Source organism: Sphaeramia orbicularis, chromosome 16, assembly GCF_902148855.1.
Source record: "Sphaeramia orbicularis chromosome 16, fSphaOr1.1, whole genome shotgun sequence".
NCBI lineage: Eukaryota > Metazoa > Chordata > Actinopteri > Kurtiformes > Apogonidae > Sphaeramia > Sphaeramia orbicularis.
In genome coordinates, this window is record NC_043972.1 from 59,503,695 (window position 1) to 59,531,548 (window position 27,854).

A 27,854-nucleotide genomic window follows, 5' to 3' on the forward strand; every position below is an offset into this window, starting at 1 on the left:
TGCTATGCTATGTTGTAAATAAATGTTAATTTAGATGACATTTAGTCTATATAATGTATATTATTGTGGATTGAGGCAGTAAAGCCAGGTGTAGATTACTGCACAAAGTGAGAATTTTTTTTTCCTTGATCAAGATATGTACAGTCAGTCCAGCTTGGATTTACAAGGCTGCAAATTAATACTGAACAAACAACTCAAACTATGAACTATGAAAGAGCTGCAGCATCTGAAACTGACCACAATGAACATTTGAAAGATAAACAGAACCACAGTGCTGCAGTTTCAGCTTCAGCTTGTCATGTCTTTTATGGATTGTGATTGTCTCTGTCAACTCATCATATATTTTTATTAATTATCTATTAATATTTTATAAGTTTTTGGGGTTTTTTTATCAATTACTAGAAATTTCACGCAACCCCATTTGAATTCCAGGCGACCCCACAGGGGTCCCGAACCCACGGTTGAACAACACTGTATTAAATGCAGATTTGTAAATTCAAGACTTTTCAGACTTTTAAGGGATTTGTTCTGTTTTTATTCAAGTGTGTGAAGTTAGTGGTACAACGCAGGCAGTGAAACAAATACAGCAGGAACACACACACACACACACACACACACACACACACTGCTCTGAGTCCTTGAACTTGGTGAATGTCACGTTTTCATCTGTAGTAACACTGAGTATAAAAATCCCACCTACAGGACAGAGGTGAGGACTTCCTTGGACCCTCCACCGTGTCAGTAGTGGTCTTTGGGTTCACTGAACTTGCGTTTCTTCTTTGCTGAAGAGGTGGACAGTTTTTCCTGACTGTCAGGAATCTCATACTCAGATACCTGGAGAAGAAAACAGGAAAAACAGGACCTGCATTAGTTTGGACATCTACTGAAAACAAACACTTAAACATGAATCATCACCAAAACAGAGATGGACAGAAGTTTTAGGTGAAAACACGTTTCCTCTGACAGAAAAACCATTAAACTAAGACCATGTGACGATCATCGAACATTACAGACAAATGGAGAACATGCGATGGTAGAGGGAGAGGAACACAGACAGCCTCTGACTGCAGTCTGTTGGTGGACGACAGACAGACGGACACACAGACAGAAATACAGAGACAGACAGAAATACAGACAGACGGACACACAGACAGAATACAGACGGACAGACGGAGAGACAGGCACAGACAGAATACAGACGGACAGAGACAGACAGACACACAGAAATACAGATGGACGGACAACATGAGACAGATGCAGAGAAAGAAATACTGACAGAGACAGACAGACAGACAGGACACACAGACAGAAATACTGACGGACAAACGGACAGACAGAGACAAACAGAAATACAGACAGACAGAGACACACACACACAGATGGACACACACACACACACAGACAGACACACAGACAGAAATACAGATGGAGGACGGACGGACAGACAGAGAGAAATACAGACGGACAGAGACACCACACACAGATGGACACACACACAGACAGACAGACACCACCAGACTGACACACAGACAGAAATACAGACAGACGGACGGACAGGCAGAGAGAAATACAGATGAACAGAGGACACACACAGAGGACACACACACAGGGGACACACACACACACAGAGGGGACACAGACACACAGAGGGGACACACACATACACAGACACACACCCAGACAGATACACACACAGAGACAGAAACACAGACAGACAGACACACACACACACAGAGACAGACACACAGACAGACACATACACAGACAGACAGACACACACAGAGACAGACAGACAGACAGACAGACACATACACAGACAGACAGACACCACACACAGGACAGTTAGACACACAGACAGACCCAAGCAGACGTGATGATGCGTCCACTCCCTGGTCCTCCTCTGTCCACCTCCATGTGGGCGGAGTCCTTCAGCGGTATGTCCACCTGACGGAGGACAAGGGGTCTGTAAGTGGTCTCTGAGACAGACACATACACAGACAGACACACACAGACAGACACACACACAGACAGACAGACAGACAGACAGACAGACAGACAGACAGAGACACAGACAGACAGACAGACAGACAGAGACACAGACAGACAGACAGACACACACACATACACACACACAGACAGACAGACAGACAGACAGAGACACAGACAGACAGACAGAGACACAGACAGACAGACAGACAGAGACACAGACAGACAGAGACACAGACAGACAGACAGACACACACATACACACACACAGACAGACAGACAGACAGACAGACAGAGACACAGACAGACAGACAGACAGACACACACACACACACAGACAGACAGAGACACAGACAGACAGACACACAGACAGACCATAGCAGACGTGATGATGCGTCCACTCCTGGACCTCTTCTGTCCCACCTCCATGTGGGCGGAGTCCTTCAGCGGTGTGTCCACCTGACAGAGGACAAAGGGGTCTGTAAGTGGTCTCTGAGACAGACACATACACAGACAGACAGACACACAGACACACACACACACACACACACAGATCGACACACAGACCGATACACAGACCGACACACAGACAAACCGTAGTAGATGTGATGATGCGTCCACTCCTGGTCCTCTTCTGTCCCACCTCCATGTGGGCGGAGTCCTTCAGCAATGTGTCCACCTGACAGAGGACAAAGGGTCTGTAAGTGGTCTCTGAGTGGTCTCTGTGTCCTGTTGACTCAGGGACCTGTCCACTCTGGACATGGACATGTCTGGTTTTATTCATTATTGAAGCACACACACATGCTCAGATACATTTACCTGTTCACTGGCAGACACTGACACACCTGAGTGGAAACTACAGCTGTCGACTGACAAGACACCGTCCTTCTTTAATGAGATTAATGGATTTTTGCTCCGCCCCCCAAAGGGGAGGCAAGGGCTATGTTTTTGGTTTGTTTGTTAACACTCTAGCAGTAAAACTATTAGTTGAATTCATACCAAATTTGGGTTACAGATTGCCAGTGACCAAGAAGAGATGTGATTACATTTTGGGAAAAGTAGGTCAAAGTTCAAGTTTTTAATGAATTTTTCTTTTATCTTGTTTCCCCCCATTTACTTACGCTGGGTGAAAATTTCACATGTCTATAAAAGTATCCATTTGTTTCAATTTACCTCAAACTTGGCCAATATATAGAGGCAGTTGATATGACATCAGCACATGATGACATCAGCTGGATCCATGACAAAATAAGCTACAATATGTGTGAGGGGCGGAGTTTGTTGTGCCTGGAACCACTTGTTTTTAAATGATTTCTCAGTATGATTTAACCTTTAAGCTTTCATTTAAGTTAGAGAACTTAACTTTAATAAATGGCTGAATTTGGTGGTTGTTCTTTTTTTTTTTTGGGGGGGGGGGGGGTTTACATAAATGTAAGGGCCTGCATGATGGGAAATGAAGTTCAAAACAGAAATGCCTTTCCTCCCGGCTTCGTCATGCATGCAGAGGTTGTAGTTGGAGTTTAATGACGAGACGATGTTTCTGCTTCAACTGAGCGTTTATTACAAAACATGCTGCAGCTACAGAACACAAACAGGGAACTGGACCTCCACATCTGCAAAGGGCACAGTTTTTTTTTTTTTGTCAACACAATCTAAGGTACTTCCTGTTTTGACAGACTTCAAAATAAAAGCACTTCCTGAAATTACTTAAATTAAAGCGTTTTCTCTTTATAATTATCAGCTTTGTTATGACTCTCTTTTACTATTAACAATCAACTGAAATATCTGAAAATAATTAAAATAAATCATGCATGCTTTACTATAAACTTAACCCCACATGAGTTGCCTGGTTTTCTCGAAACTCAAATCAGCGGTATTTCAGTTCGACCACATGCTGGGACCCAAGCCTAACTGCAAACTGGTCAAACATTAGATAAGGACACATTATCTTTGTCTGAAATAAATACTTTATTTCTGAAAGTTTTAAGTGGTGATAATGCTTTTGTGTGTGTGTGGGGGGGGGTGGTTCAGAAAATCCTGGAGGAAACCCTGACAGAGATAGGTAAGGTGCATATGGGCACTTGCAGAGAACTCCCTCTGCCCTGGTCTTACAAACTGTTCACCCCCCACCCCGTCCGTGCACTTCCTGTGTACCTCACAGTTCACTCAGCAGGCGCCTGAGGATTAATACTGGATATTATTTCCTGCTTACATTTTAAAGAATGATTTACCAAACAATTTTTATGTCACTACTGATAAAATATACACATCTTTTCCCAAAAGTCAACTCTCCCCAGCATAAAACTACCACATGTAGAAGCCGTGGTTCCCCACAGGTCACATACTAGTTCTTCAATAATGTCATGGGGTTCCATGTCTCTCCAGTGAGCTGCATTCAAATTCCCTGGTGTTTTTCTCCCTGGTTGTGGTAATGTTTCCTCTGATACTACAGCCTTCCTACCACAGAAGAAGTGGATCCACCAGTCAGCTGAGCCCAACACTCTGTCTGTGGAGTTTTTCTACTTTTGTATTTACCTCAGTGTCTGTTTTTTGGACAAGTTGGACATTGTTATTTCAGACCACTGTTTTGGTCCTGGTTACATTCATGTGTCAGATGTGCTTGGATACTTCTGCTGCCTCTTTGGTCTGTCATTTCCTACATTCTCTTCAGTTCGTCATATTACAGTCCAGGCAGTGCTGTATTAATGTTGGCTGTTTCATGTCTTGTTTCTGTCACCTGCCTAGGGACTGCAGATGAAAAGTAGCTATTTTTACTAATTCTGGCAGATTTACATGGGTGCATTTTTTATACAGCAATGTTCACAAATATGCAATGTCCCCATTAAATAAACCAATAAAATAAATAAAGAATAGAATCTCCCAGGTGTGTGTCTGTGTAAGCCCCCTCCTCTTCACCTTGCTGACCCATGACTGCACACCGAGGCACAGCTCCAACCTTTTCATTAAGTTTGCGGACGACACAACTGTAGTGGGTTTGATCAGCAATGACGACGAGACCCACTACAGGAGTGAGGTGAGCCACCTGGCGACGTGGTGCAGGGACAATAATCTGTCCTTGAATGTGGATAAGACAAAGGAGATGGTGGTGGACTTCAGGAGAGTGCACACCCAGCCTGCTCCTCTGACTATTGATGGTGCTGCTGTGGAGAGGGTGAGCAGCACCAAGTTCCTGGGTGTGCACATCTCGGAGGACCTCTCCTGGCTATAAACACCAGCATCACTGGCCAGAAAGGCCAGGCACGCCTATACTTCCTCCGCAAAACTTAGGAGAGCCAGAGCCCCGGCCCCTAGCATGCACACGTTTTACAGAGGCACCATCAAGATGTCCTGACCAGCTGTATCCTGTGTGGTTCGGTGTCTGCACCGCATCCTGTAAAAAGACCCTCCAGCATATAGTGAGAGCACTGAGAAGATCATTGGAGCCCCTGTCCCCTCCCTTCAGACATCTATAACACCCGCCTCCCCGAAAAGCTGTCCACATCATAAAGGACCCCACCCACCCGTCTCACAGCCTCTTCAGCCTCCTGCCATCAGGGAGGAGACTGCCGAGCCTCAGGGCCAAGACCAGCAGACTGAAAGACAGCTTTTTCTCCACCGGGCTATCAGAATGCTGAACTCCCTCCCTGCTCTTCCCCCTCACACTCACACTCAGGACTCTAACCCCCCCCCAACCATCGCCACTTTAGTGCAAGTGATGCACATTGCACCTTGTTTGTTCTTTGTTACTCCTCTATTGCACTCTTTTATATTTACCTTCACACTCTCCTATGTTATTTGCACTTTCCGTGTTATTTGCACTTGATGTTTACTGCACTGTGGGGCCTCAGAGTCCAGTAATTTCAGCTCTCTCTGTATTCAATGTACATGGCAGAACTGACAATAAAGATGACTTTGACTGTGTATTGGATGTAGATCACCTGTACAAACAGCCTCTCCTATTAGTGCCTGTTGTGTATTGCGGCTCCCTGTTAAATGTGACTGTCAATGTTTTTTGAATGTGTTTCAGTATCTTAGAGTGTATGGGGTTAATGCGACACTTACCTCTGTGATCTCCACAGTAGTTCTGATCTCCTCATGGCAGCTCAGCTCGATGTCTGGAGTTACTACAAAACCAGAAAAATACTCAATGACATTCACACAGAAAATGATTTTCATTTATCCACAAATATCACTGACATTTACGTTGATAATCCTCATAGTATATAGCCTAAGTCATATTTTGCCCAAACTGTGGTATGTGTGTAACTTTCCTCTCCTAACACTGCTTCATTTTGCACCATGGCTTTGTCCTGAACAAACAGACCTTAGGTAATTATGCTACCAGACTAACCTTATTTACACATTAACAGACATATCTTTTTTCTTTCTTTTTGAGAGCTGATCTCAAGAAATCATGCTGGTTGTCATGCCAGTTCTTATGGCATTTGGTGTGCTATACCTATGCATTTTCAACCTTTCACATGTTATTGAACGCCATTTGATCATGTGTCAATTAACACCAAGATCTCCGGTTCACTGAACCCTGACCCTAACCCTACCCCTGACCTGGGACAGCAGGGTTAACCCGCTGTTCGCAGAGAAGCTGGTAACAACTGGTTGACCTTCTGGGATTCTTTGAGTCCCTGGGGGCACAAGTAGGGAGGTGCACTCACGACGAGGCAGGTAACCCCAGGGGCAGCGGTTTCCACCAGAGTGGAGCATCTTTTCTGCACTTTCCTTTTGTTTAATGTTTTATTCTGCTACTGCCCTATGGAATTTTATGTGTTTTTATGCCTTGCAAAGCACTTTGAATTGCCTTGTGTGTGAATGGTGCTATACAAATACATTTGCCTTGCCTAACCCTAACCTCTAACCCGTTTTCAACCTTGGGGTCAGGACCACATGGGGTCACCTGGAATTCAATGGGGTCGCCTGAAATTTCTTACTTACATGATACTCCATTTTAAAAATGCAAACCTCTGTTGGTAGGAGGATTATTTCTGAGGTGAAGAGTATATAATACACATTTGTTATCATTCTAAGACCAATTTTTCAAAAACTCAATAAACTGGTGTAAAGAATTAACTTTGACATTGTTGGATGGTCCACACCCAAAAGAATAACCTCAGACAAAGATTCCCCTACTTGAACCACTGTCTCTTCATGTCATTGAATGTGTTCTTTAATGGCATCAGTCAAATATCATCAGGAACATGTTAAAGCCACAGGGCTGGACTCACCACTGGCATCCATATGGGAGTTGGTGTCAGGCTCCTCCATCTCTTCAGTTACATAACTCTAAAGATTAAAACATCTTGTCTGAACAGTGAATGCACAGTGTCAGTGTAGATGTGTGAGGACATGCTCAGTTCTGACTTTAGGCCTTTCTCAACTCAAGGATGGTTCCATGGTAGTAACTTCAACCCGTCTGAGTGGAACAGTGTAAGAGCATCAGGTCAGTGGATCAGCTCCACATCCACACACAACACTAAGATTTAACTGAAAACTAAGACACAGATTTACAGCATCATGATAAAGATGATGCAGCGTTTTTAGGCATTCTACTGCAACATGAAACAAACTTCATTTAAATGTATCCCAAAGGTCGATACTTTTAGGTCCAACAAAAAATTCACTTGTCATGTGTCTGTGTTTTAACTCTTCATTGATTTTTATTTCACTGAATTCAGGACTGTTCTTTCTACTAATCATTTTAAACATTCTTTAATATATTACTTGTTCTGTTTGATCATTTATGTCCATTCTTTTCTCAATAATTCTGGTCTTTTTATGGTTGTATTTTCCTCTGGATATTCCAGTTGTGTAGAGGCACATTAAACTGCCTTGAACTGTAAGAATAAAATAAAAGTCTTGCCTTGTCTAATAAGATCGCCTGATAATTACATTTAAATGCATTTTACATGACCAGCTCTTTGAGGATTTATTCACTGTTGGCATCAGCAAAATCCGATGACGTAGCTTTATATAAAGAACTCTTGAAGGATCCTTGTTTGTGTTTGAGAAAGGGCCTTTGTGTACTGTTAGTGTGCTGACCTGTGACAGGACGCCCTCCTCCATCTTCAGAAACCACCTCTTCATCTCATGGATGCTCTCCTCCACCTGGGCACATGATGGTGATCAAACAGATGCTAAAAGTGCAGACTTTCATATATGGTGATGATTAAGAAGCAGAGGCCAACAGGCAGCAAGATGACAGCAACTTTGAAAATGTGAGTTTCCTATTTAGATCATTCATTTTAGGGAGAGTTCAAATGAGTAACCCAGTGTTTCAGACGTGTAGAAGTGGGTTCACTGCTAATTGGACAATTATTTAAGACCCAAAATACGCTTGAACCTATTGAATGTGGAATGACTGTGACAGTTGTACGTGGAGGAGGCACTGCTGAGAACAGACAGCAGGTGGAGGAGGAGAGTTGTGTTTATTATTCATTTATGTGGAATGTATTAAGATGTTACTGGTGCAGGCTAGGGATGCACTGATACCACTTTTTTCCAGACCGAGTATAAGTAAAAGTACTTACATTTGAGTACTTGCCGATACCGAGTACTGATACTAGTCCTTAATAATCCCATTCCAGTTGTTAGTTCCTTTTGTAAATGTGCTTTATTGTCGTTGTCATGAGTCTGACTGGAACAAGGTGCTGCAACTGACATTTAATGTGTTGGAATGAGCGTTTCTGAATTAATCCACCAGGGGGCGCCACTCTTAATTAACCATACTGGACAAATACCACGAAGAAGAGTTAAGTTTTTTGAGAAGAAGAAAGTCAGTATAACAAACATGGAGACGACAGAGGCAACACTAATGTGATACTAATATTGCAGCGTTTTCTCTGGTAAGGTTTAAAAGCTTAGCTTCAGGAGGTAGAGAAAAGAGAAATGAGCGATAAATTTGGTTTTCATTTCCGCTGGCGGCGGTCCGCATCGCTCCGAACCTTCATAGTATTATCAGTAGGATGGAAACCGGCCCAGCCCTGGGTGGTTGTCCTAAATGCGTCGGTAGTTTTTCTCTAACTCACACAGTGGCTCTTTGAACAGATCCTCTACCTCCACAGTTCCCGCTGGTATTCTCCGTCTGGGTACTCATCCACCAGCACCTGGAAATGGACGGAATGTACAAAGAGGACGGACAGAACACTGCGTCCATATCCGTCTGTGTCTGTAACGTTACTTTCAGTCAGCGTTACTTTTATCACCGTCATTTATTAGTTAAATCTCCACACTCTTCACACTCCCCACACATTATTCCTCCTCCTCGAACCTGCTGCACTGAACTGTGAATGTCACACGTGTAGGTGGAATCAGAACAGTTGTATCGGATTACTTTTACAAGTACGAGTACAAGTACACACACTGAGTATCGGAGCTGATACCCGATACTGGTATCGGATCGGTGCATCCCTAGTGCAGGCAGTTTGAAAACACTTCACATCTGGACTTGTGTTGGTCCTGGTTCTGAGAGTCTATGTTAGAAAATTTCCCACAAAATTCAGCAAGAAGACAAGCAGGAGTTTAATAAAGTCTGACTTACACTTAGTCAAGATTTTGTACCCAAAAAAAAAAAAAAAAATGCATGAAATATTCACCTTAATAACATTCAAATTCAATGTTTTCTTCATGGTTCAGCTGCTGATACAGTGACCAATATTTCCTCCATCTTACTAACATTAAAGAACAACTCCCTCCCAAACATATAGAATAAGGGTTTCCATTTCTATTGGTCAGATCCGACCACAAAGTGTGTCGATTGTGGAAATCACATTTCTGTGTTATATTCACCTATAATCTTTACTTTCCATGTGTTTCCTTTGCATCACTGCCATGTCATTTTCTTTAATTACTTAATGTCTTCCCTCACTTGCATCCTTAAAAACTTACAGCATTTACTCTTCTATGTAAACACCCATCACAATTAAATAATCATGTTATTGTTCTCATATGAGCTAACCCATAGACCGTGGATAGAGCCACTGTAATGTGTTTCATGCATGAAGTTTTCAGTTTTGTCCCTCACCATGTTAACTTTCAGGTGCCAGACGTCACCAAACTGCACAATGGGCATAGCTTGGGCTGATGCTAAATGTAAACTTACTGACATGATCAAATGGTTAACTACTACAGTTGAGCTGTCACAAAAAATGTGTCATCCAACAAACACAAGCTATGAAGATATGATTATTTATCTGTTCTGTTCATCTTATAGTGTGATGAATGTAGCAGTAGCTTAAAGATGGACCAGAACATGTTTTAGAGGATCCAAACGAAACTTATAACACCAGACTAACTCCTGGGAAAAAAAATAGCATTAGCATTAGCTTCATTTTAGAGAGGAAATTCTTTCCACTTGAGCAGAAATGGTGACAGGTGTGTCCACTGTATCTGTGCTTCATTTCAGTAGTTTTTCGTTTTACGTTGCACTTTTACCCCCTGCAGTTTTATGTAACTATCTGTGGTTTTTACTTCTTATATTAAAATATGCCCATTACTTTACATCTAAAAGTAACAAGAACAAAATGGCACAAAAGAATGTAAAAAGAATGAGAAAAAAAATGCAACAAAATGAAACTGGTGTAAAAGATGAAAAATGACAGTAACACTGCAAAAGCAGAAACTAGGTGAAAACCAAAGAAAAATGAAACTAAATGAAATGAAAAGGACATAAACAGATGCAACGAAGTGAAAATAACTCAAAAGACCAAATGAAATTAAAATTAAATGAAAGGTGCAAGTGACAACTTTTGATGTTAATATTTAGAGTCAGTTCCAAAGGAACACCATCTACTGGAGCACAGACTGGTCAGACTTCTGCCACCGCTGAATGTCACATCAATCACTAGGACAATCCAATGTTTCTCGCCACATGCAGCTCTAACTGTAATTTGTACGACGAATTCCCAAAATGTCTTTATGTGTCCCTCACCTCTTCCAGTCTATGTCTCTCGGTGGCCATGTCCAACTTCAGAGCGTGGAAAGGGGCGACCACCTCACCCACGGCCAGTTTCACCGGCTCCCTCCCAAACTCTATGGTGTCGCCATCAGCGTTCTTGAAGCCCGGTGGTTGGTAGTCCTGTGGAGTCACTGAGCCAAAGCAAACAAATGGAAAATAAAACTAATCTTTTCAAACATATTCTTTAATTACATTGCATTTAATAATCTAGAAAATGCACCTATGTCTGCAGAGCTCAGGACTGCTTTTCTAATTGACTTTCATTCTGTTTTTAATAGATCTTGTTAAGGACAATTTGTTTACCCTACTGACTGTCTGAATAATAAAACTATAATTACAAGTATCTTAATAATATGCTTCCGTCAGTTTGCCCCAGGGCAGCTGTGGATACAGATGTAGTTTACCACCACCACAGAGTGAATATGTGACTGAATGAAAAATGGATCCACTGTACACACTTTGAGTATGCGTTCATAGAAAAGCACTATAGAAATCGAATCCATTATTATTATTATTATCATTATTATTATTATTATTATTATTATTATTATTAAATAATGTGATACTTGTGATGCTAATGTCCATTTCACCCAGCCCTACATAATCCTAGAAAACTTTGATTATATTTTAGAATATTGTACTTCTTTTTCCATGTGGATGCAGTACACGCTCTAACAAATGATATATACTTCAGTAATAGAGGTGAAAATGACAGAACGGTATGTGTGTGTTTTTAGTGTTTTAATGCGTGTCACCATCATTGTAATAAGCCAGCTTCATGTTGAGACAGACGTTATCTGGCAGAGGGCCGAGGTTCTGCATCAGAGTGTAAAGCTTCCTCACCAGCAGGACGCTGGCCCTCTTAGTGTCACCGTATGACATTGTTGACACCATGTTGTTGTTGCTGATAAGAGGAAGCAGAATGAAAAATAAATGTGGTGAGTCCAGTGGATCTGGCTCCATTTTACTTTGTGTGACTGAATTATACCTTTCAAATTCCATCTGTGCTCCGTTTGTTGTGTACTGGATCCTAAACTGGTAAAACTCTGTCACTTTCTGAAACATGGATACTGTATGAGACACGTCTATTACTGAATATCAAGAACTCATTTTTGAACAGTAGCTTATCTTTGTAGAATATTTACGAGCAGAAGTACCTGGGGGTTCTCTGGATCGGTGTAGATCTGTGAGGACACACAAATTCAGCAACAACACATTCTACACTTCTTAAGGGCTTTAAGAGGAAACTGTGACATAGCCTTAAACCTCCTCCAAACCACTGCCAATCGTACTGAAGTGAGCACAAAATGTGATTATATTACAAGTATTCAAAAAGACTGGAAGCCCAATAAAATACTCACTGACAAAATCATGGTCCGGAGCTGGTACGATGAAAAACAAAGGAAAAAATGAAAGAGAAGACTTACTGTTATTATTTGTGAAATTGGATTGATATTGACTAAAGCTGACGTACTTATGACACGTGTTGTGGATGGCAGAAAAGGTCACATGACTTACATATTTCTTCTGGATGGCATCAAAGCATCCCTGCATCCTAAGAGATTAAAAATGACAGTAAAATACTCCTCCTTCCTTTATGAACCACCTCTGCTCTTTCTTCTCTTTCCTTTTCAACAGCTTAGTGATACCTGTCCACAGATGCAGTGTGTAAGATTAGCGAGCATCTGCAGCAGCTTTATGGGCTGGACTGAACAATGACCTGCTGCCTCTGTACATATGTGAACTAGAGGCCGACCGATTAATCGGCTGGCCGATTATAGCATATCACCAATTAATCAACATCGGCCAATATGTAGCCGATATATTAACTTTTTTTTGCTGCGCGGAGATTCTGTCGCTCGCTGCTCCTGTGTGTGTGAGTGTGTGTGTGTGTGTGTGTGTGTGTGAGTGTGTGCTGGCCGGAGAATAAGAGGAACTTTAAAACGAGTTAGTTTCACTTTCACTCCTGCTCGGACAATGACGCTATCACCCCCCCGCACACACACAATCACATTATCACCCCCCCGCTTTTTGACAAGGATGGACCGCTATGCGCCCCCCCCCCGAAAATCACGGACCTTGTCTTCCCCCGCACACACACCCATGTCCATGCACTTCCTGTCTACCTCACAGTTTCATTCTGCCAGCAGGCCTGGGTGTTATTAGTATAGGGGAGACTGGGGACAACTCGGGTAAGTTGTAACTCTTGCAATTGCTCCAATCAGAAACAACTTAGGACTCACCTAATTCACTCTGCACATGCTCAGTTTAGTCCTTAGTCCACTTAAGAAGTTGTAGTGCCGTGAGGCAGACACATCAAAATTTGTGAGTGAAAACATAATTTTGTGGTAGTAATATTTTTTGCTCTAATTATTTTTGTGATTGCATAGTTTGCATTTGAAAGTTGTGTAAATTATATTTGTGAGATAAACAAAGATTTATGCAACTGTTTATCCAGCTGTCCACAATTATCTAATATAAAATTATTATATCCTGTGTAGATCAGTGTTCTTATTTCATATATCGGCCAATATATCGGTTATCGGCCAACATCGGATATCGGCCAATATATTGGATATCGGCTTTTTTTAGCCCCCAATATCAGTATCGGCATTGGCCCCAAAAATCCCATATCGGTCGGGCTCTAATGTGAACCACTCATTTTATGGAAACAAAATCAAATAACTGTCATGTTTGTACAATAATACATTCATGAAAACATCATTATGAATATTATATTTCCTTCACTTACTATATATTCATTTACTTAAAGTCCCAGTGTATAGAATTTAGGATTGTCTAATGCTGAAAGAAAATATCAAGTACTGTTCTGTATTTGTAATTTATGCACAGGAAAAATTTGGCCACCCCTTGAAAAATAGCACAATTAGGTGATTTTTAATTGAAAACACGTCTCTGTAGAATATGAAAAAACATAATGTGCGCGCACTTGAAAACCCTCGGTCTGACTTATCAGGCGCACTACTGCCCCCAGTGGCCTGATTTATCAGTGCATGACAAAGTTTTTGAGCAGACGAATGGATGACCAACTGATGACAATACCCTGTGGCCAGTGTGGCCGAGGGTAACAATATTACCAGCAAACATTAATGCATAGTTACTTCTTATTTCAGAAACTAGACAGACATGAAATAAATGAATACACATTTGTGGCATGTGCAAAAATTACTGCTCCCAAGTCTTTTTCTCCACTTTTTATGAGCTCAGATCTTGATCAGATGTTTAGGCACGTGAACAGTTGTCATTAGGAAGTGTCAGCTGGTGCCAGTTTCAAAGCTTTTAAATACTCACTCAGCAATCATGGGCTCCTCTGAGCAACTGAGGAAAACTAAAAATGAACATTTATGCCCACGAAGCAGACAGAGGCTGGAAGAAGAGAGCGAAGCTTTTTCAGCTTTAAGTTTGATACTGAAAAAATGGCAGCTAAGGGGAACAGTGGAGGTCAAGATCATATCTGACTCTTCATAAGACCTGCATGTAAGATGGTCGGAATGGCAAATCAAAACCCCCATTTGAAAACACAAAACCTGCAGGAAGATTTAGCACATTCAGGAGCAATGGTGCACCGTTCTACTGGGCAAGAGTACTCACTTGCTTCCTCAGTTTTTACAGTTTTGCCGTCATTATTGCAGGCCTGAAGTCATTATTCCATTTTATTTCCAGAATATTTGCAAAACAGGGTAAGTGTGGATTTTTTTTTTTTTTCAATTACATAATTTTAGGTTGGAAATAAAGATAACTAAAGTCATTATTCCATTTTATTTCCAGAATATTTGCAAAACAGGGTAAGTGTGGATTTTTTTTTTTTTTTCAATTACATAATTTTAGGTTGGAAATAAAGATAACTAAAAACTCCCAATCTTTTTCTTTGTTGTCCTAAATGCCTAATTCCTAAATTTCCTAACTGCACCAAAATGTTACATTATTCTATAAACTGACACATCCTGGATACTTTAAACAACTACTGCACTAAACCTACCGAATGCTTTTAGTCATGTTGATGTTGGCTAATTTAGGCCACCTGCATGCATAGATTAACATTTTTTCATCTCCAGCCGTACACTATATAATTTTCATTTATGTATTTACTTTCTTGATAAAAATGGTCCTTATCATTCTTAGGATTACATGATGAATTCCATTTTCTTGTGAAATACCATCACATGTAACCCACACTTATTCCCAGACTAATGTGGCTACATTTCTCTTCCCATTTTAAGTTTAACCTTCGTATTATTAATGCATCTGTTGAAGGAACCTAAAATGAATTTATTATTCAAGGTTGCAATACAGCAATGCTCAAAATAAATGCAAACAAGGTTACGTAATAGGTTTTACTGTGACATTAGTGTCACAGTTTAAACTTATCGCTTTAAAGCCCAACTGATCACATACTGATGCTTCGACTGTTGTGTTTTATAGAACACCCCTACACCATGTTTGACATGTGAGCTTGCCGGAATGATGACTAGACAATGCCACGGTTAAAGTTTGGTTAAGTTTAGGCATGAAAACACCTTAGCTGGGGTAAGTCTGAAGTAAGAAAAACAAAGGCCCTGTTCAGATGGCAAATGTAATCATATGTGGACAACTCCAATGCAAGATCTGAACCTGTGAAGAAAAAGGACAGGACTGCTGTTGTCCTTACAGCACTGGGCCCATGTTGTCATTCTCTGACATTTAAGGCTTACATTGACGTCTTTCTGGTTCCCTATGCGCTGAAATTGATGCTACAAATTTACCCTGGTTGCTGGAAAGAGCTTCTGACTAAGTGGCAGAATGTGATGACCTATCGGTGAGAACGTAGTGTTGAAGGATCAAACCATATGAGTGAGTTAGATTATAAGACGGACCATCCGTGTCCCATCTGTCATGGTAATCTTTTCTTTTACCGCCACAGACAATTGTGAGACGCCATTATCTCTTTGACTCTCTAAAACAGGGGTGTCAAACTCATTTTAGTTCAGGGGCCACATACAGCCTAATATGATAAACAGTGGGCCGGACCAGTAAAATAATATAAATAATAGGATAAGAACTTTTGAGTGAAAAAAGTAAAATTCTGTAATGAAAATGTTTAAATTTACGAACTGTACTTGAACATAACATGAACAAATATGAACAACTTGAAAATTCTTAAGTAAAATAAGTGCAATGTTACAATATTACGCCTCAGTGTATCATTTATACATGTGCATTACAACGTATAGATCAGAGTTTATCTACAAATGCACAAAACATTTAATAACAGGGATAATGTTTTTAAAATTCCTCATATGTCTATTAAGACATTCAGGTTATTCATTTTTTGTAAAAGGCTAGTCTGTAAATGTAAAAATTTTTGTGAAATGTAACTTTTTTTTTACACTAAAACAAAGAGGAAAATTCGCAGTTTTCATTATTTATAGGTTATTATGATAGTATTTTACTGGTCTGATCCACTTTAGGTTGAATTGACCTAAAATGATTCTAACAGCTTTGATCGTTAATATCTTCAGTGTAATTTTTGTGTTTCACAAATTCAACCCACGGGCCAGACTGACGCCTTTGGCGGGCCGGATTTGGCCCCCGGGCCGCATGTTTGACACCTGTGCTCTAAAAAGATGGTCCAGCGTATCCTACAGTAAGAACCGAGTCTCCTTTACTTAGCATATAGAAAATTAGACCAGCTCTTATCATGGCTGGAAATCAGATACTTTGGGATCATTCTTTTCTTTCAGTCCTTCCTATTAAAAACATAAGACTCAAATGTAACACTGTTCTAGTCCAGCATGAGTCATATTTCATATTACATCCTACACTGAACCAAAGGGTATTTAACAATTCACTTATGCAAAGGCTGTGCTCTAGAGGGATTCAATTGGTATTGAGTTGTTGCCTACCACTGAACAATCTCAGTAGCGCCAGGACAGCTGTGCTCCTCTCTTAGAATCATCACTTTCTGATCTGTGGAAATCAAACAGTGAGATACGGGTAAGCGAATTCTGCAAATGGCACACATTATCTTAGCTCATTTTTGTTTATGAACCCTGGTTTGTTTGATGACATGAGCATAGAAGAGTATGGTCAAACCTTCAACATGTTTGGTCCCGTAGGCTTTCTTTGGAAACAGCCCCCTCAGGTACGTTATGCCAGAAACTGCAATAGCCAGAAGCTTCTTTATAACAGTGAGAGACTGCTGCTCACCCACCACCTGATTAGGCAACAGCTGAGTGTCCTGTAGAAGTGGAACATATGTATCACAGACTTATCACAGCTTATTCACCACAACAAACAGGAGCATATGTGGCTAAAAGCACAACACGCCTGTGATTACTAACCAGCCTCTTGATGTTGTAATTTTTATTTATTTATTTTTTTACAATTTTTATTTCTCATTTGTATCAGCACACTACAATCTCCTCAAGTTGAGGAGCAGGAAAAGAGCAAAAGAACAGAAAAACAAACAAGTGAAAAGAACAGCCTGTGTTGGTGTCAGAATATTCAAGGTTCCTTAATAGTTACATTTGTCTCTGAATGTCATCCATTTTCCCCAGTTTTTCATAGAGATTTTCTTTTAACTTCAGTTTATATGTAAGATGTGATGTTGTAATTTTTAAGGAAATTTGACTCTGTTTATGAATTTGTCACATGTTGATATGTTGCATTTTAGAATGTGCTGCTGTGTTACGTATTATCTCTCTTATGTCATGTACTGGTATCTTTTAATGTGTCCTCTCCTGCCCAGGGACCACAGACGCAAATGAGCTTATAGCTAACTGTGACTCAACAGAAGAGTTGTGCATGGGCCCCTGTTAAATACAGTAATAAACTAAACTAAAAGTAGATGAGCGAGGCTGTGACTTACTGCATAACATACATCAGACAAGTTTTACTGGTAATGTGGTAACTGTTCCTGCTATTACCTTCAGAGGATGAGAAAATGGCAATGACAAAGAAACAAAGTTAATATGGTTTGGAATTTTATTGGTTTTCGTTTATTGAGTGTTTTAGGTTTCGTTTACAAGTGGATAACTAGTTTTTGTGTACTTTTAATTAAATGAATTAATGTTTTACAGGCACAATTTTTACAATAAAAGAAAAAGTTACTTATATAGCATCAAAAATGCATATTATTAAAGAAAGCAGTGATGTGAACTAACACATTTCGATTTTTTTGCTGACCACAACATATTTTATGTTTTGTCTGGTCACCTTCCTTTCATTTGTGAATATACATCATCCCTCATATTAACAGTGGCAATACATTTAAGAAAAAGTTGGAAATGGGGAAATTTGGGCTTGAAATGGGTTCAGGTAATGAGATAACAATGTGATTTGATGTGACTGTAATTATGATTTGGCCCAAAAGCAGCATCCACGAAAGGTCCAGCACTTTTGGAACAAATATGGGACAGAGTATGTCAACAAATGTGAGAAAATTATTCAAATGTTAAAAAAACAGTGATCCCCGAAAATAGCAAGACATTTGGACATTTCATCCTTCATAATGCACCATGCAAATGAAACATTGATGGAATTGGTATGTACTGAAGTTCCCCCTGGGGTCCAATAAAGATGAACTGTATTCTAATCTATATTTATGTGTGTAAAAGGCTTAAAGCCGGGACACCATGATCTGTGACATCTCAGACATTAAAGAGCATCCATTCATCTAGAGCTCCACCACATGGGCTCAGGATGGCTGTGGTAAACCTCTATAAAGCCCCACAATACATAGTTAGAGCCAATACTTAGTTAGAAATACCACAAATGTCAGTATTTCTGTCTTTTGTAAAAAGCATGTGATGTCCAGTTGTTTGAGAAAAGTCCTGGAACACTGAGGTTTGGACACATTCAACATAAGGCTTACTGTTGGCACAGTAAAGTCTGAAATGACATTTGTGGATGTAAGTATGTGTTGTAGCCTGTATAAGTTTTCATTTGTCCAGGTCATCATTCATCTTTAGTTGGACAAATGAGAACTTAAAACAGGCATCTTGCCAAAGTTTCTGGGATGGACACCCTGTGACTGTAAAGGGAGCACAAACACACATCCAGGAAGCTGGCAGACTTACATACACCATCAAATACACAAAACAATACTTTTTAAAATTATTATTATAATTAAGTAGAGGGAAACAACATATTTATCTGTCATTGTTTCAATATTTTTTCACCATTACAAAATAATAAGTTTAGCTAGCTACATACCTGGGCTGGCCTCACTTTTTGTAAACACTCCATTGTTTCTGGTGAAAAGGGAGCAAAAAAAGAAAAGATTGGGTATGATAGTAGAAGTATAACTATCTTAAATCATTTACACACTTTGCAACCGAGCCTGTGGGTAATTATATCATACTTACACACACAATAAAGGATATTTTACCGACACAAACTACAGCTAAAGCTACAAACGCTAATTATTTTTTGCTAACCGCTAACTGTTCCCGCTAATTGTTTGATTGACAGGCATCGGCCTTTGACATGAAATCAATCATGGGTCAGGAAGTTTCTCGGTGCTGTTATTGAAAGAAATTATGACAGCCAAAGCACTGCTTTAGTGTCTTATTTGACTACCTGTCTGTTTAACAAGGTATAACGCTATGTAATAAAAAAGGCAAGTTGCTTGGACTTATATTTTTTTTGTAGTTCAACTGATTTGTATTGGTAAAGCGCCCGCCCCTCAACTCTCCTTTTGGTAAAATGATTGGGTGACAGGGTGTCAATCAGAGAAGGCCGGGCTGTTGATAATATCCCATTGGGTCAAAATGAGCCTATCTTACTCTACTATTGGTTATTATATATGCCAATCTCCTCCCGGCGGTGATGTCACAGTCCATTACGCCATTTTTGTTGGGGAGCAGTCGTGCTCAGAAAAGGAGGATTAGATTCAGTACAGGTACATCAAACGGTACTTCGTACATTTGTTTCATTGGGCTGTCTGGGAAAAGGGACACTTGCCAGTCCTCCATACATAAATAATGTCGTCAGAAAACCTGGACTTGGACACGCAGGTGGACTACGAAGACGAAAAACAGGTGGGTTTCTGACTGCTGTCTTAGTGTTGTTGGCTAACCACCGAGCATGCTAGCAAAAGGTGACTAAAATGTACTAGCATGAGTGAAGCGTTACAGAATGCTCGGCAGTGCAGTAAGGCAGTGAGCGCACCTCACAAACAGTCTACGCTAGATTGATAACTGTAAGTGCGGTTTTATAGCGGACGTTTTTTCCACCTTAGCTCCAGCTCTGTGTGTATACACAGCATCTTGGCAGTGTGTCACTTGTTTTGTCCCTTGCCTTATGTCATTGGCTGGCGAGTCTACAGAAGCTCGGGCCTCATTGGTCTGTCCGGGCGGTCTCTGAACGTATCGTGTTGGGCTTACAGTAGTTAAATAAATAGGTAATTTCATGATGTCCTTCAGCACTTAAAATAATGCAAATAAAACAATTTTCTCTCTAAATACAAGACGTACGATTGTTGGTCCTGACAGAGACCGAAGATTCCGCATTCAAATCCAATGTGATTTTATTTATATGGTGTCACATCATAACAAAAGTTATCAGATGACCCTTTCCATTTAGAGCTGGTCTAAACCAGACTCTTAAGTCAATTCACAGACACCAACAGAATCCTCCAGGAGTTAAACACTTGGTGACAGAGGAAGGAAAAACCACCTTTAACAGGTAGAAACCTGGAGCAGGCCCCGACTCTGGAGGATGGACCACTGACCTGAGCAGTTAAAGGGGGGGGGGGGGGGGACATGGATGTACAGCAAACCTAACTATAACTGTTAAAAACTAGAACTACCAATAACTAGTACAAATTCCCAGAACTGTTAATACTACTACACCAAATACAAGTTCTACCAGTGGAAACACTACTACTGCAGCTGTTAGTACCAATATTATAAACCTGTACCATCTGTGGAACTATATAATAAACACTATCACAACCAGGCTATATATATGGATAAATGAATAATGATGATGGAGGAAGAGAAGCAGGACCACAGCAACAGGTCCAGAGATGATCCAGGGAAAAACTGTGAGGACGTAAAGCACAGAGACTCCAGGGAAGAGTCAAGTATTTGGCATGTACTTCCTCAACAGCAGCAATGATAAATGACAGAAGTTAAAGATTTCACCCTGGAATAGCTTTTTAAGTAATAATCAGTAGTAATTCTTTAACATAAATTTTGAGATCAAGATCACTGAATATTGATCCAAGACTGGGATTTTTTTTTTTTTTTTTAATTAGTTTAAATGCATCTTTCTCGCTCCTTTTTCTGCTCCTTTGTCTTTTTGATATTTCTAAACATCTCGAGTCATTTGCCAGATTTTTGCCTCATATTTACATATAAGAATACTGATGTTTTTTTAAAATTATTTTTTAATCATGTGCATGACCCATATTTGTGCAATTCATCTTTCTGTGCATTGATAGAGAGATTTTAGATGTGATGTAAAAAGGGATATTTACTAGGTTTCGTTGTTCCAACAGAATATCCTGAATGTGATTAATCTCAGGAAGTTACTCAAAATTGGCCTACTAGTGTACATGTAAAGATAAGTATTAAGTGATTAGTGATCAGCGCTGAAATGCTACCTGGAAGAAAGTGTACTTTTATGAACTGCTCTTTTCAGTGTATAGAACTCAGTAAAGTATGCTACACTGTTGGTAGATGATAAACATACCCTACAATCAGGGCACTGTCTATGTACACTCTGCTCAGGTTTATGTTTTTGGTGGCAGATCTCTCAGTTCCTTTGCATCTGCCCCAAAGAATTTGTGTGTTATGACAAGAAGTTGCAGTTAACAACTCTTTTTTTGCTTATTCGTTTTTGGAAAAATAAGAACTTTGATGCAATCTGAGCTAAGTTTATAGAAACATAATACTTCTTGTCCAGACAAGTTTTTCTAAAGAGGGCATACTGAAGCATGTGTGGGACTCTGCAGTTTCCTTGCACCGGGGCCTAATATAGCAGCTCATAATTTTCTCCTTAAGGACTCAAGTAAATCAGCACACTTGTGCCACTTGTCCCCCTCCTCCTGAGGGAATCTGTTCATCGGCTTCTGTGTCCTGAGTCACATTTTATCCCTGTTCCTGCAACCTTTGCAGACTCAGTGCTCTATCTTGTCTGCATAGAGGAAGTAGGTCTGGGCTGCTTAGTACAGGTGTACGAGCAAAGAGTGTGTAGAAGGCCTTTGGAGTTTGTCCTTTTGTGTGCTTTTACACCCACTGTTTCCAGAGATGATTTGTAAGTGCAATAAAAACACTTTCTTTGTGCTGTGTTTCTGTACAGGGTGTGTCCATGTGACCCACTTTAACTGAGCTCTGTATCCTCACTGACAGAGACCTAATCAACAAGTACAGACCAGTTTGGTTAGTCTTAGTCAGTGACACCTGCACAAATGAATGAACCTCACACCTCAGGCTAGTCTAACTTCTGCCAGCTGTTTTAGTAATTGGAAAGCATTCTGAAGTTTTTGTCCCTTTAACCCTTGATTACAGTTTTCTGCAACACACATGCATATTATGCATAGACAACTCTAAGGTGGCCTCTAGGACAGAGTACCAACCTTCAGCAGCTCATCAGTCTCAGTCTATGCAGCATACATGACCATGACTTATGGTACATTATTATAGTGTTTGGAAAAGTACTCAAAGAAAGATAAGACAAATCTGCACATTGTTGCATTTCCAACTCTACAGTTTATTAGTTATAGATTAATAACAGTGAACTTTAATGGTTTTTAAAGTCAAGTAAAGGATTTTTTTTTTTTATTCTGTAAAACTGGTTTGAGTGGACAACCAAGTGAAGACCACAAACCAGTATTGTCGTCATCCTTGTTCAGTTTTGAAATTTTGCTCTTTTAATGGTTTTGAAGTGGCTCTTTCTCAAAATGGGTCTGTGTGCTTTGTGTAATGACATGAACGTCCTCTAACCTTTTAACTAAATGCATTCAGAACTTTGACACATAAGTGCCAGCATAGCATTTGTATTTGTTGGCTTGTTATTGAACTGCAGAGTCTGTTATGTGTTGTTTCAGTGTGACTGTAAACCAGTTTTACATGAACAGCTGTTTCAGTCCTACTTGGATTGACTAATGTCTAGAAAAAAGCTTCCTGTCCATATGAAGACGCGCTGGATGATGTATTAGTTGTGTATGTTTCTATTTGTGTGTGCTTGTCTCCGCAGGACTCCCAGGAGAAGAATGCTAACCCAGTGAAGGCAGAGGAGGCCAAGCTAAAGGCCAAGTACCCCAGTCTGGCTCAGAAACCTGGAGCCTCAGACTTGCTCATGAAAAGACTACAGAAAGGGGTGCGTGATGCCAGCTGGTCTCTTATGATACTCGTGTTTTGTATCAGCCGTCTTCACCCCACAACCCATGAATGTCATCCTAACCACACTGAGTGCTATATTAAGTTTGAATAGTTTAAATTATCACTGAAATCTCTGAGCTTTTTGTCGACTGTTATGTAATGGACCTATGTGATTTGGGGCCGCAACTAAACACCTTACAAATTAATAGGTTTCTGGCACTTAATTTAATGGCTGACAATTTGGACTGGACAATATATTGAATTATATTGTTTGTTTGCTTTCAATCAAAACTGAGATTCATGTTTTGACAAACGTGCATATGTTTGTTACAGTCATTGCTTAACTTAATTTTCTATTTCATTTTATTTAAAATTCTCTTATTTATTACAATGATTCGCTTTTACCCAGTCCCAATTGCTGTGTATTGTTTTTATTGTTGCACATATTAGGCCTACTTCTTCCTAGGGTGGCACAGTTATGCAGTGCTTAGCGCTTTCACCTCACTTACTGGCCAGTATGTGGAGTTTTTGGAGCATTTATCCCCATGTCTGAGTGGGTTGTCTCTGGGTAGCCTGGTTCCTTGCCCCTTAGTAGGTTAACTGGTCAGTCTAAGTCACCCGTAAATGTGAATGTGAGAGAGACAGGTGGTTTGTCTGTATATGTCAGCCCTGTGTTGAACTAGTGACATGACCAGTGTGTGCTGGGATAGGCTCCAGCATCCCTTCAACCCTCCTGAGGTTGAAAGGGTTTCTCACTAGTACAGTTTTGTATAATATTTTACCTTGATTTCATGTAGACAGTAAAATTTGTTTGAAGGTGCTGGAGACTTTTGTGACCAATTTTTCATCAAATCTGTTAAACCTCAGTCATATCCTCAGTATCATGAATCTGTAAGTCTTTCTGTCATTACTCACCTGAATCTCTTGCATTACAATGAACAATTTCGAAGTGCCATCCACCATAAACAGTCCATGTGTTTACAAACAAGCCGGGAGGTAACTCGGGCATCTTCTGAATTTTGTTGTGACGTGCATTGTAGGAAGTGAAGGCTCGTGCAGCCACCTTACAGCAGCAGCTGGAGCAGACACGATCAGAAATGGCAGGAACTCCCTTCCTTCTATGCATATTCCTCCAACCGTTTATGCGTTTGTTTCATCCATATTATACCATATGGCCAGTGGCAGCGCGAACCTCCGTTTCCCACAATGCATGTCGCGACAAAATTCCGAAGATGTCCAAGTGGCCTCCCGGGTCGGTTTGTAAACACATGGTTTGTTTATAGTGGATGGCACTTAGAAATTGTTCACTGTAATGAAAGAGATTCAGGTGAGTAATGACAGACAGACTTACAGATTTGTGACACTGAGGATATGACTGAGGTTTGACAGATTTGATGAAAAATTGGTCACAAAAGCCTCCAGCACCTTTAAAAACTTGAATCATCTGTAATACTGAAAGGGTTGGTGTTGAAGTTTTTGTTCATATTGCTTTATTCATAGGTAACTGACAGAGTAATGGTTGAATAATTGCTGCAATCATAATGCAGGCGTTTTCCTTGGTTTACGGGGGGCTTAGGTGCTGTGATGGTTTTTAGTCAAACAACAATTATGTATTTTTGCACAATCTCCTTAAATCTATTGTACATTATTAAAGTATTTAGGAAATTGCTCAAATAAAAATGAGACAAATCTGCACATTGTTGCATCTCCAAATTCACAAATACCAGACAACCACCACATCATAAAAGCAGAGTCTGTCTGTTCAAGTAGTTTCCAGTTCTGTAGCTTAGATGCTGCACAAATAATGATTGCATACAAGTCATATAATGGTTGGGAAAACTTTGTGTAATGGACTTTATTTACTGACAAATAACATGCCCTACAATACCTTCTGTATGTGTCTTATAATACATTTGTCCTCAAGAAGAAATCATATTTTAGATGCATTTTTTTTTTTCACTGTCTAGTGAAATAGATAAACATTGTTTAAAGTTTAATTTGGAAGTTGACCAGGGTTTATCACAGAAAGATGTTGCACTTTTCCTAATTTTGTTTTTCCCTAACTTTGAAAGAAAGACAAAAAATGATCCACCTCCACATACATGGTGCAAAGAACCTCCACCTCTGGAGACTCGCCAGTCTGGGAAATGTGGGACATCACCACTGAGTAGGTGTAGCCGAAGTAAAGTGAGAGAAAACCAAAAGGCAAAGGTCAACGTAATATAACCAGCAGAAGGCACATCACCACAGACGGGTAATATTAAGCAGGATTAGAGAATCTGAGAAAGGTTTACCCACACAATGCTACACAAAATGGATGAGTTGGAGACACCACTGACCACCCAGAGGGTCTGTCATGAGCTCACCCTCATGGGCTGTACTGAAAGCTGTGGATATGCCTGTGTTAACCAGGATTAGTGCAGACACACATGCACTCAGTGTTAAGGTGAAGGGAGGAGGACACTGTGTGTAAACAGCAGGTGGCGTAACCCTGGTCAAAGATCAGGAACAAATCTGCAGTCAGGACATTGAACAGTTGGACTCAGACTTTACTATTTACCAAAGGAGCTCTCATACATGAGTGTAGTTTACATTCAACCCAGAACAGTGGCATCTGTGTTATCCAGAAGACTGGTGACAAGATCCAAAACCACCACCCTGATGCATTTATTGTTAAAGGGGCTTAGCCACCAGGCCGGTGTTGGAGCCCAGGTCTGCTGGTGCACATAGTCTGTAAAACATCCTGTTGGTGCCAAACCAGTTTAGCTTTTGGATGTGGAGGATCTGGGATGATTGACAGTTGACCTCTTTAGTTTGTGTTTTAATTGAGAGACACCTAATGTAAAAAGTGTTGCTGTACAATTACATCCTGTCGTTTCTCTTTTTCCACAGCAAAAGTACTTTGACTCTGGCGACTACAACATGGCAAAGGCCAAGATGAAGAACAAACAGCTTCCTGTTGCCGGCCCGGACAAGAACCTTGTGACCGGAGACCACATTCCCACACCGCAGGACCTGCCTCCCAGGAAGCCCTCCTTGGTGACCAGCAAGTTAGCCGGCTAGCCTTTATCATCCCAGAAGCACCGTGATCCCTGGGGCTCCTATCAAATGTACACCCACCCCCTCCTTTTCCTCAGCACTGTCCCTCCGTATGTCCCACCTCTACCCTTTTCTCACTCATCCCTTTTTAACCCCAGACGCCACTGGCTTTAACATATCGGGCAGAGTTGTATAAGTTCAAACTCCATTTTCCTGTCTGTGGGGGGAGGGGTGGGGTGGGTGGATGGATGGATGGATGGATGAGTGGGTGGATGGATGGATGAATGTATGAATGGGTGGGTGGACGGAGCCTTCTCACCATGCACAGCTCTGCCCCTCTGCACACTCCGCTCTAATGCCTCCCTTATGTCTTGGTTTTTGGTGTTATCCAAGATGCATCACTAGGTGTGTGTCATCAGGCAGGGGTTGGATGGGATGAGTTAATGCACTTTGTATTCTGTGTAGTATGTTTTCTTTTGTTATCTTTCACATCCTAAATGACACCAAAATAATGTGTGCAGGAGTTAGGAACCATGATTATGTCATGTTTTTGGATCTTTCTGTTCCCTGTCTCTGCTGGTGGCTGGCTTTAGTGGGAGGAGGGGACTAAAAGATGAGGTAGTAGGTTTGGGAATATTTGCTTGTGTACCAAATGTGTAAGGGATAGATGTCCAGCCTCAGTTAGCCTATAGAGGGAAAAGGAGGAGAGTGAACAGAGGCTTCCTTTCACTTAGGGCTGGGCAATCTGGATGAAAGTTCAGATGACAGACTGTCTGAACGAGTCTGATGACAGGTGGAATCAGTCTGTGGTCACAGTCACAATTGTGTTGAACATTTTAGAAAAGGTAGATAGGTAGTTCTAATCAAACCGTCTTCTCTATTTTCCCATGGTTTCCAGAGGCCCAAGGCTGTATGTAATGGCCTTTTGCTGTTTATTGGTCAAAAACTATTTTGCGCAATTTAGGATTGACATTCTTGCAAAACTTTCACAATATCTATAATCCTGAAAAAATCAGCTCCCAGTTGAGGTAAACCCGAGTCCACGTTACCGTGACTACATCTGTGAGACGGCAGTGTTTCCATTAATTTATAGGACTGTGGCCGTATTTGTCCAGACAGACTTTTATACTAAACCAACAGTGTTTTTACACTGGAGTTGTGTTTGTGAGGTTCTGGTCCAGTTCTGAAATCAGACAGAGTTACTTTGATTATTTATTGTCTGAAGTCATCTGTAATTATGTCTTTTCAGGTTAAAATGGCTAAAACCGGACAGCGTTAGTGCAGACAGAAGCTAAAGCGAGACAGAGGTAGATCTCATGACAAATTAAATTGGTACTGAATGTTGCATTAATTTTAGCGTAACATTGATTGGTTAATCATATATTTGACCTCCTACAGCAGGGGTGCCAAACATACGGCCCATGGGCCAAAACTGGGCCACCAAATGGTCCAGTCCGGCCCGTTGGATGAATTTGTGAGAAGCAAAAATTACACTGATTATATTAACAATCAAGGATGTTCAAATCATTTTA

The 27,854-nt window shown here is 40.6% G+C and overlaps 2 protein-coding genes across 2 annotated transcripts; one reads left to right on the forward strand and one right to left on the reverse strand.

The window, feature by feature from the left end:
- Positions 1 to 602: 602 nt before the first annotated feature.
- LOC115436377 (HORMA domain-containing protein 1-like) lies at positions 603 to 20,227 on the reverse strand. The gene is made up of 16 exons (XM_030159239.1): positions 20,126 to 20,227; positions 19,169 to 19,206; positions 17,048 to 17,192; positions 16,858 to 16,921; positions 12,473 to 12,509; positions 12,316 to 12,336; positions 12,112 to 12,138; positions 11,943 to 12,010; positions 11,710 to 11,858; positions 10,928 to 11,085; positions 8,041 to 8,106; positions 7,227 to 7,284; positions 6,049 to 6,110; positions 2,582 to 2,665; positions 2,362 to 2,445; positions 603 to 834 (listed from the first exon to the last, which is right to left on the reverse strand). Exons 2-16 carry the CDS (start codon positions 19,199 to 19,201, stop codon positions 739 to 741), a joined length of 1,152 nt encoding a protein of 383 aa, XP_030015099.1. The 5' UTR covers positions 19,202 to 19,206; positions 20,126 to 20,227; the 3' UTR covers positions 603 to 738.
- LOC115436379 (alpha-endosulfine) lies at positions 19,805 to 27,799 on the forward strand. The gene is made up of 3 exons (XM_030159241.1): positions 19,805 to 19,995; positions 23,159 to 23,281; positions 26,176 to 27,799. Exons 1-3 carry the CDS (start codon positions 19,939 to 19,941, stop codon positions 26,344 to 26,346), a joined length of 351 nt encoding a protein of 116 aa, XP_030015101.1. The 5' UTR covers positions 19,805 to 19,938; the 3' UTR covers positions 26,347 to 27,799.
- Positions 27,800 to 27,854: the final 55 nt, after the last annotated feature.

What these genes read in the sequence shown, in the direction of transcription:
- LOC115436379 (XM_030159241.1), top strand. Translation starts at nt 19,939, where the DNA reads ATGTCGTCAGAAAACCTGGACTTGGACACGCAGGTGGACTACGAAGAC. An exon ending in ACTACGAAGACGAAAAACAG is followed by an intron (nt 19,996 to 23,158) that starts GTGGGTTTCTGA and finishes TTGTCTCCGCAG; the next exon opens with GACTCCCAGGAGAAGAATGC. An exon ending in TGAAAAGACTACAGAAAGGG is followed by an intron (nt 23,282 to 26,175) that starts GTGCGTGATGCC and finishes CTTTTTCCACAG; the next exon opens with CAAAAGTACTTTGACTCTGG.
- LOC115436377 (XM_030159239.1), bottom strand. Translation starts at nt 19,201, where the DNA reads ATGGAGTGTTTACAAAAAGTGAGGCCAGCCCAG. An exon ending in CTACTGTGGAGATCACAGAG is followed by an intron (nt 2,666 to 6,048) that starts GTAAGTGTCGCA and finishes GTCCTCTGTCAG; the next exon opens with GTGGACACATTGCTGAAGGA. An exon ending in GCATCATCACGTCTGCTATG is followed by an intron (nt 835 to 2,361) that starts GTCTGTCTGTGT and finishes TTTCTTCTCCAG; the next exon opens with GTATCTGAGTATGAGATTCC.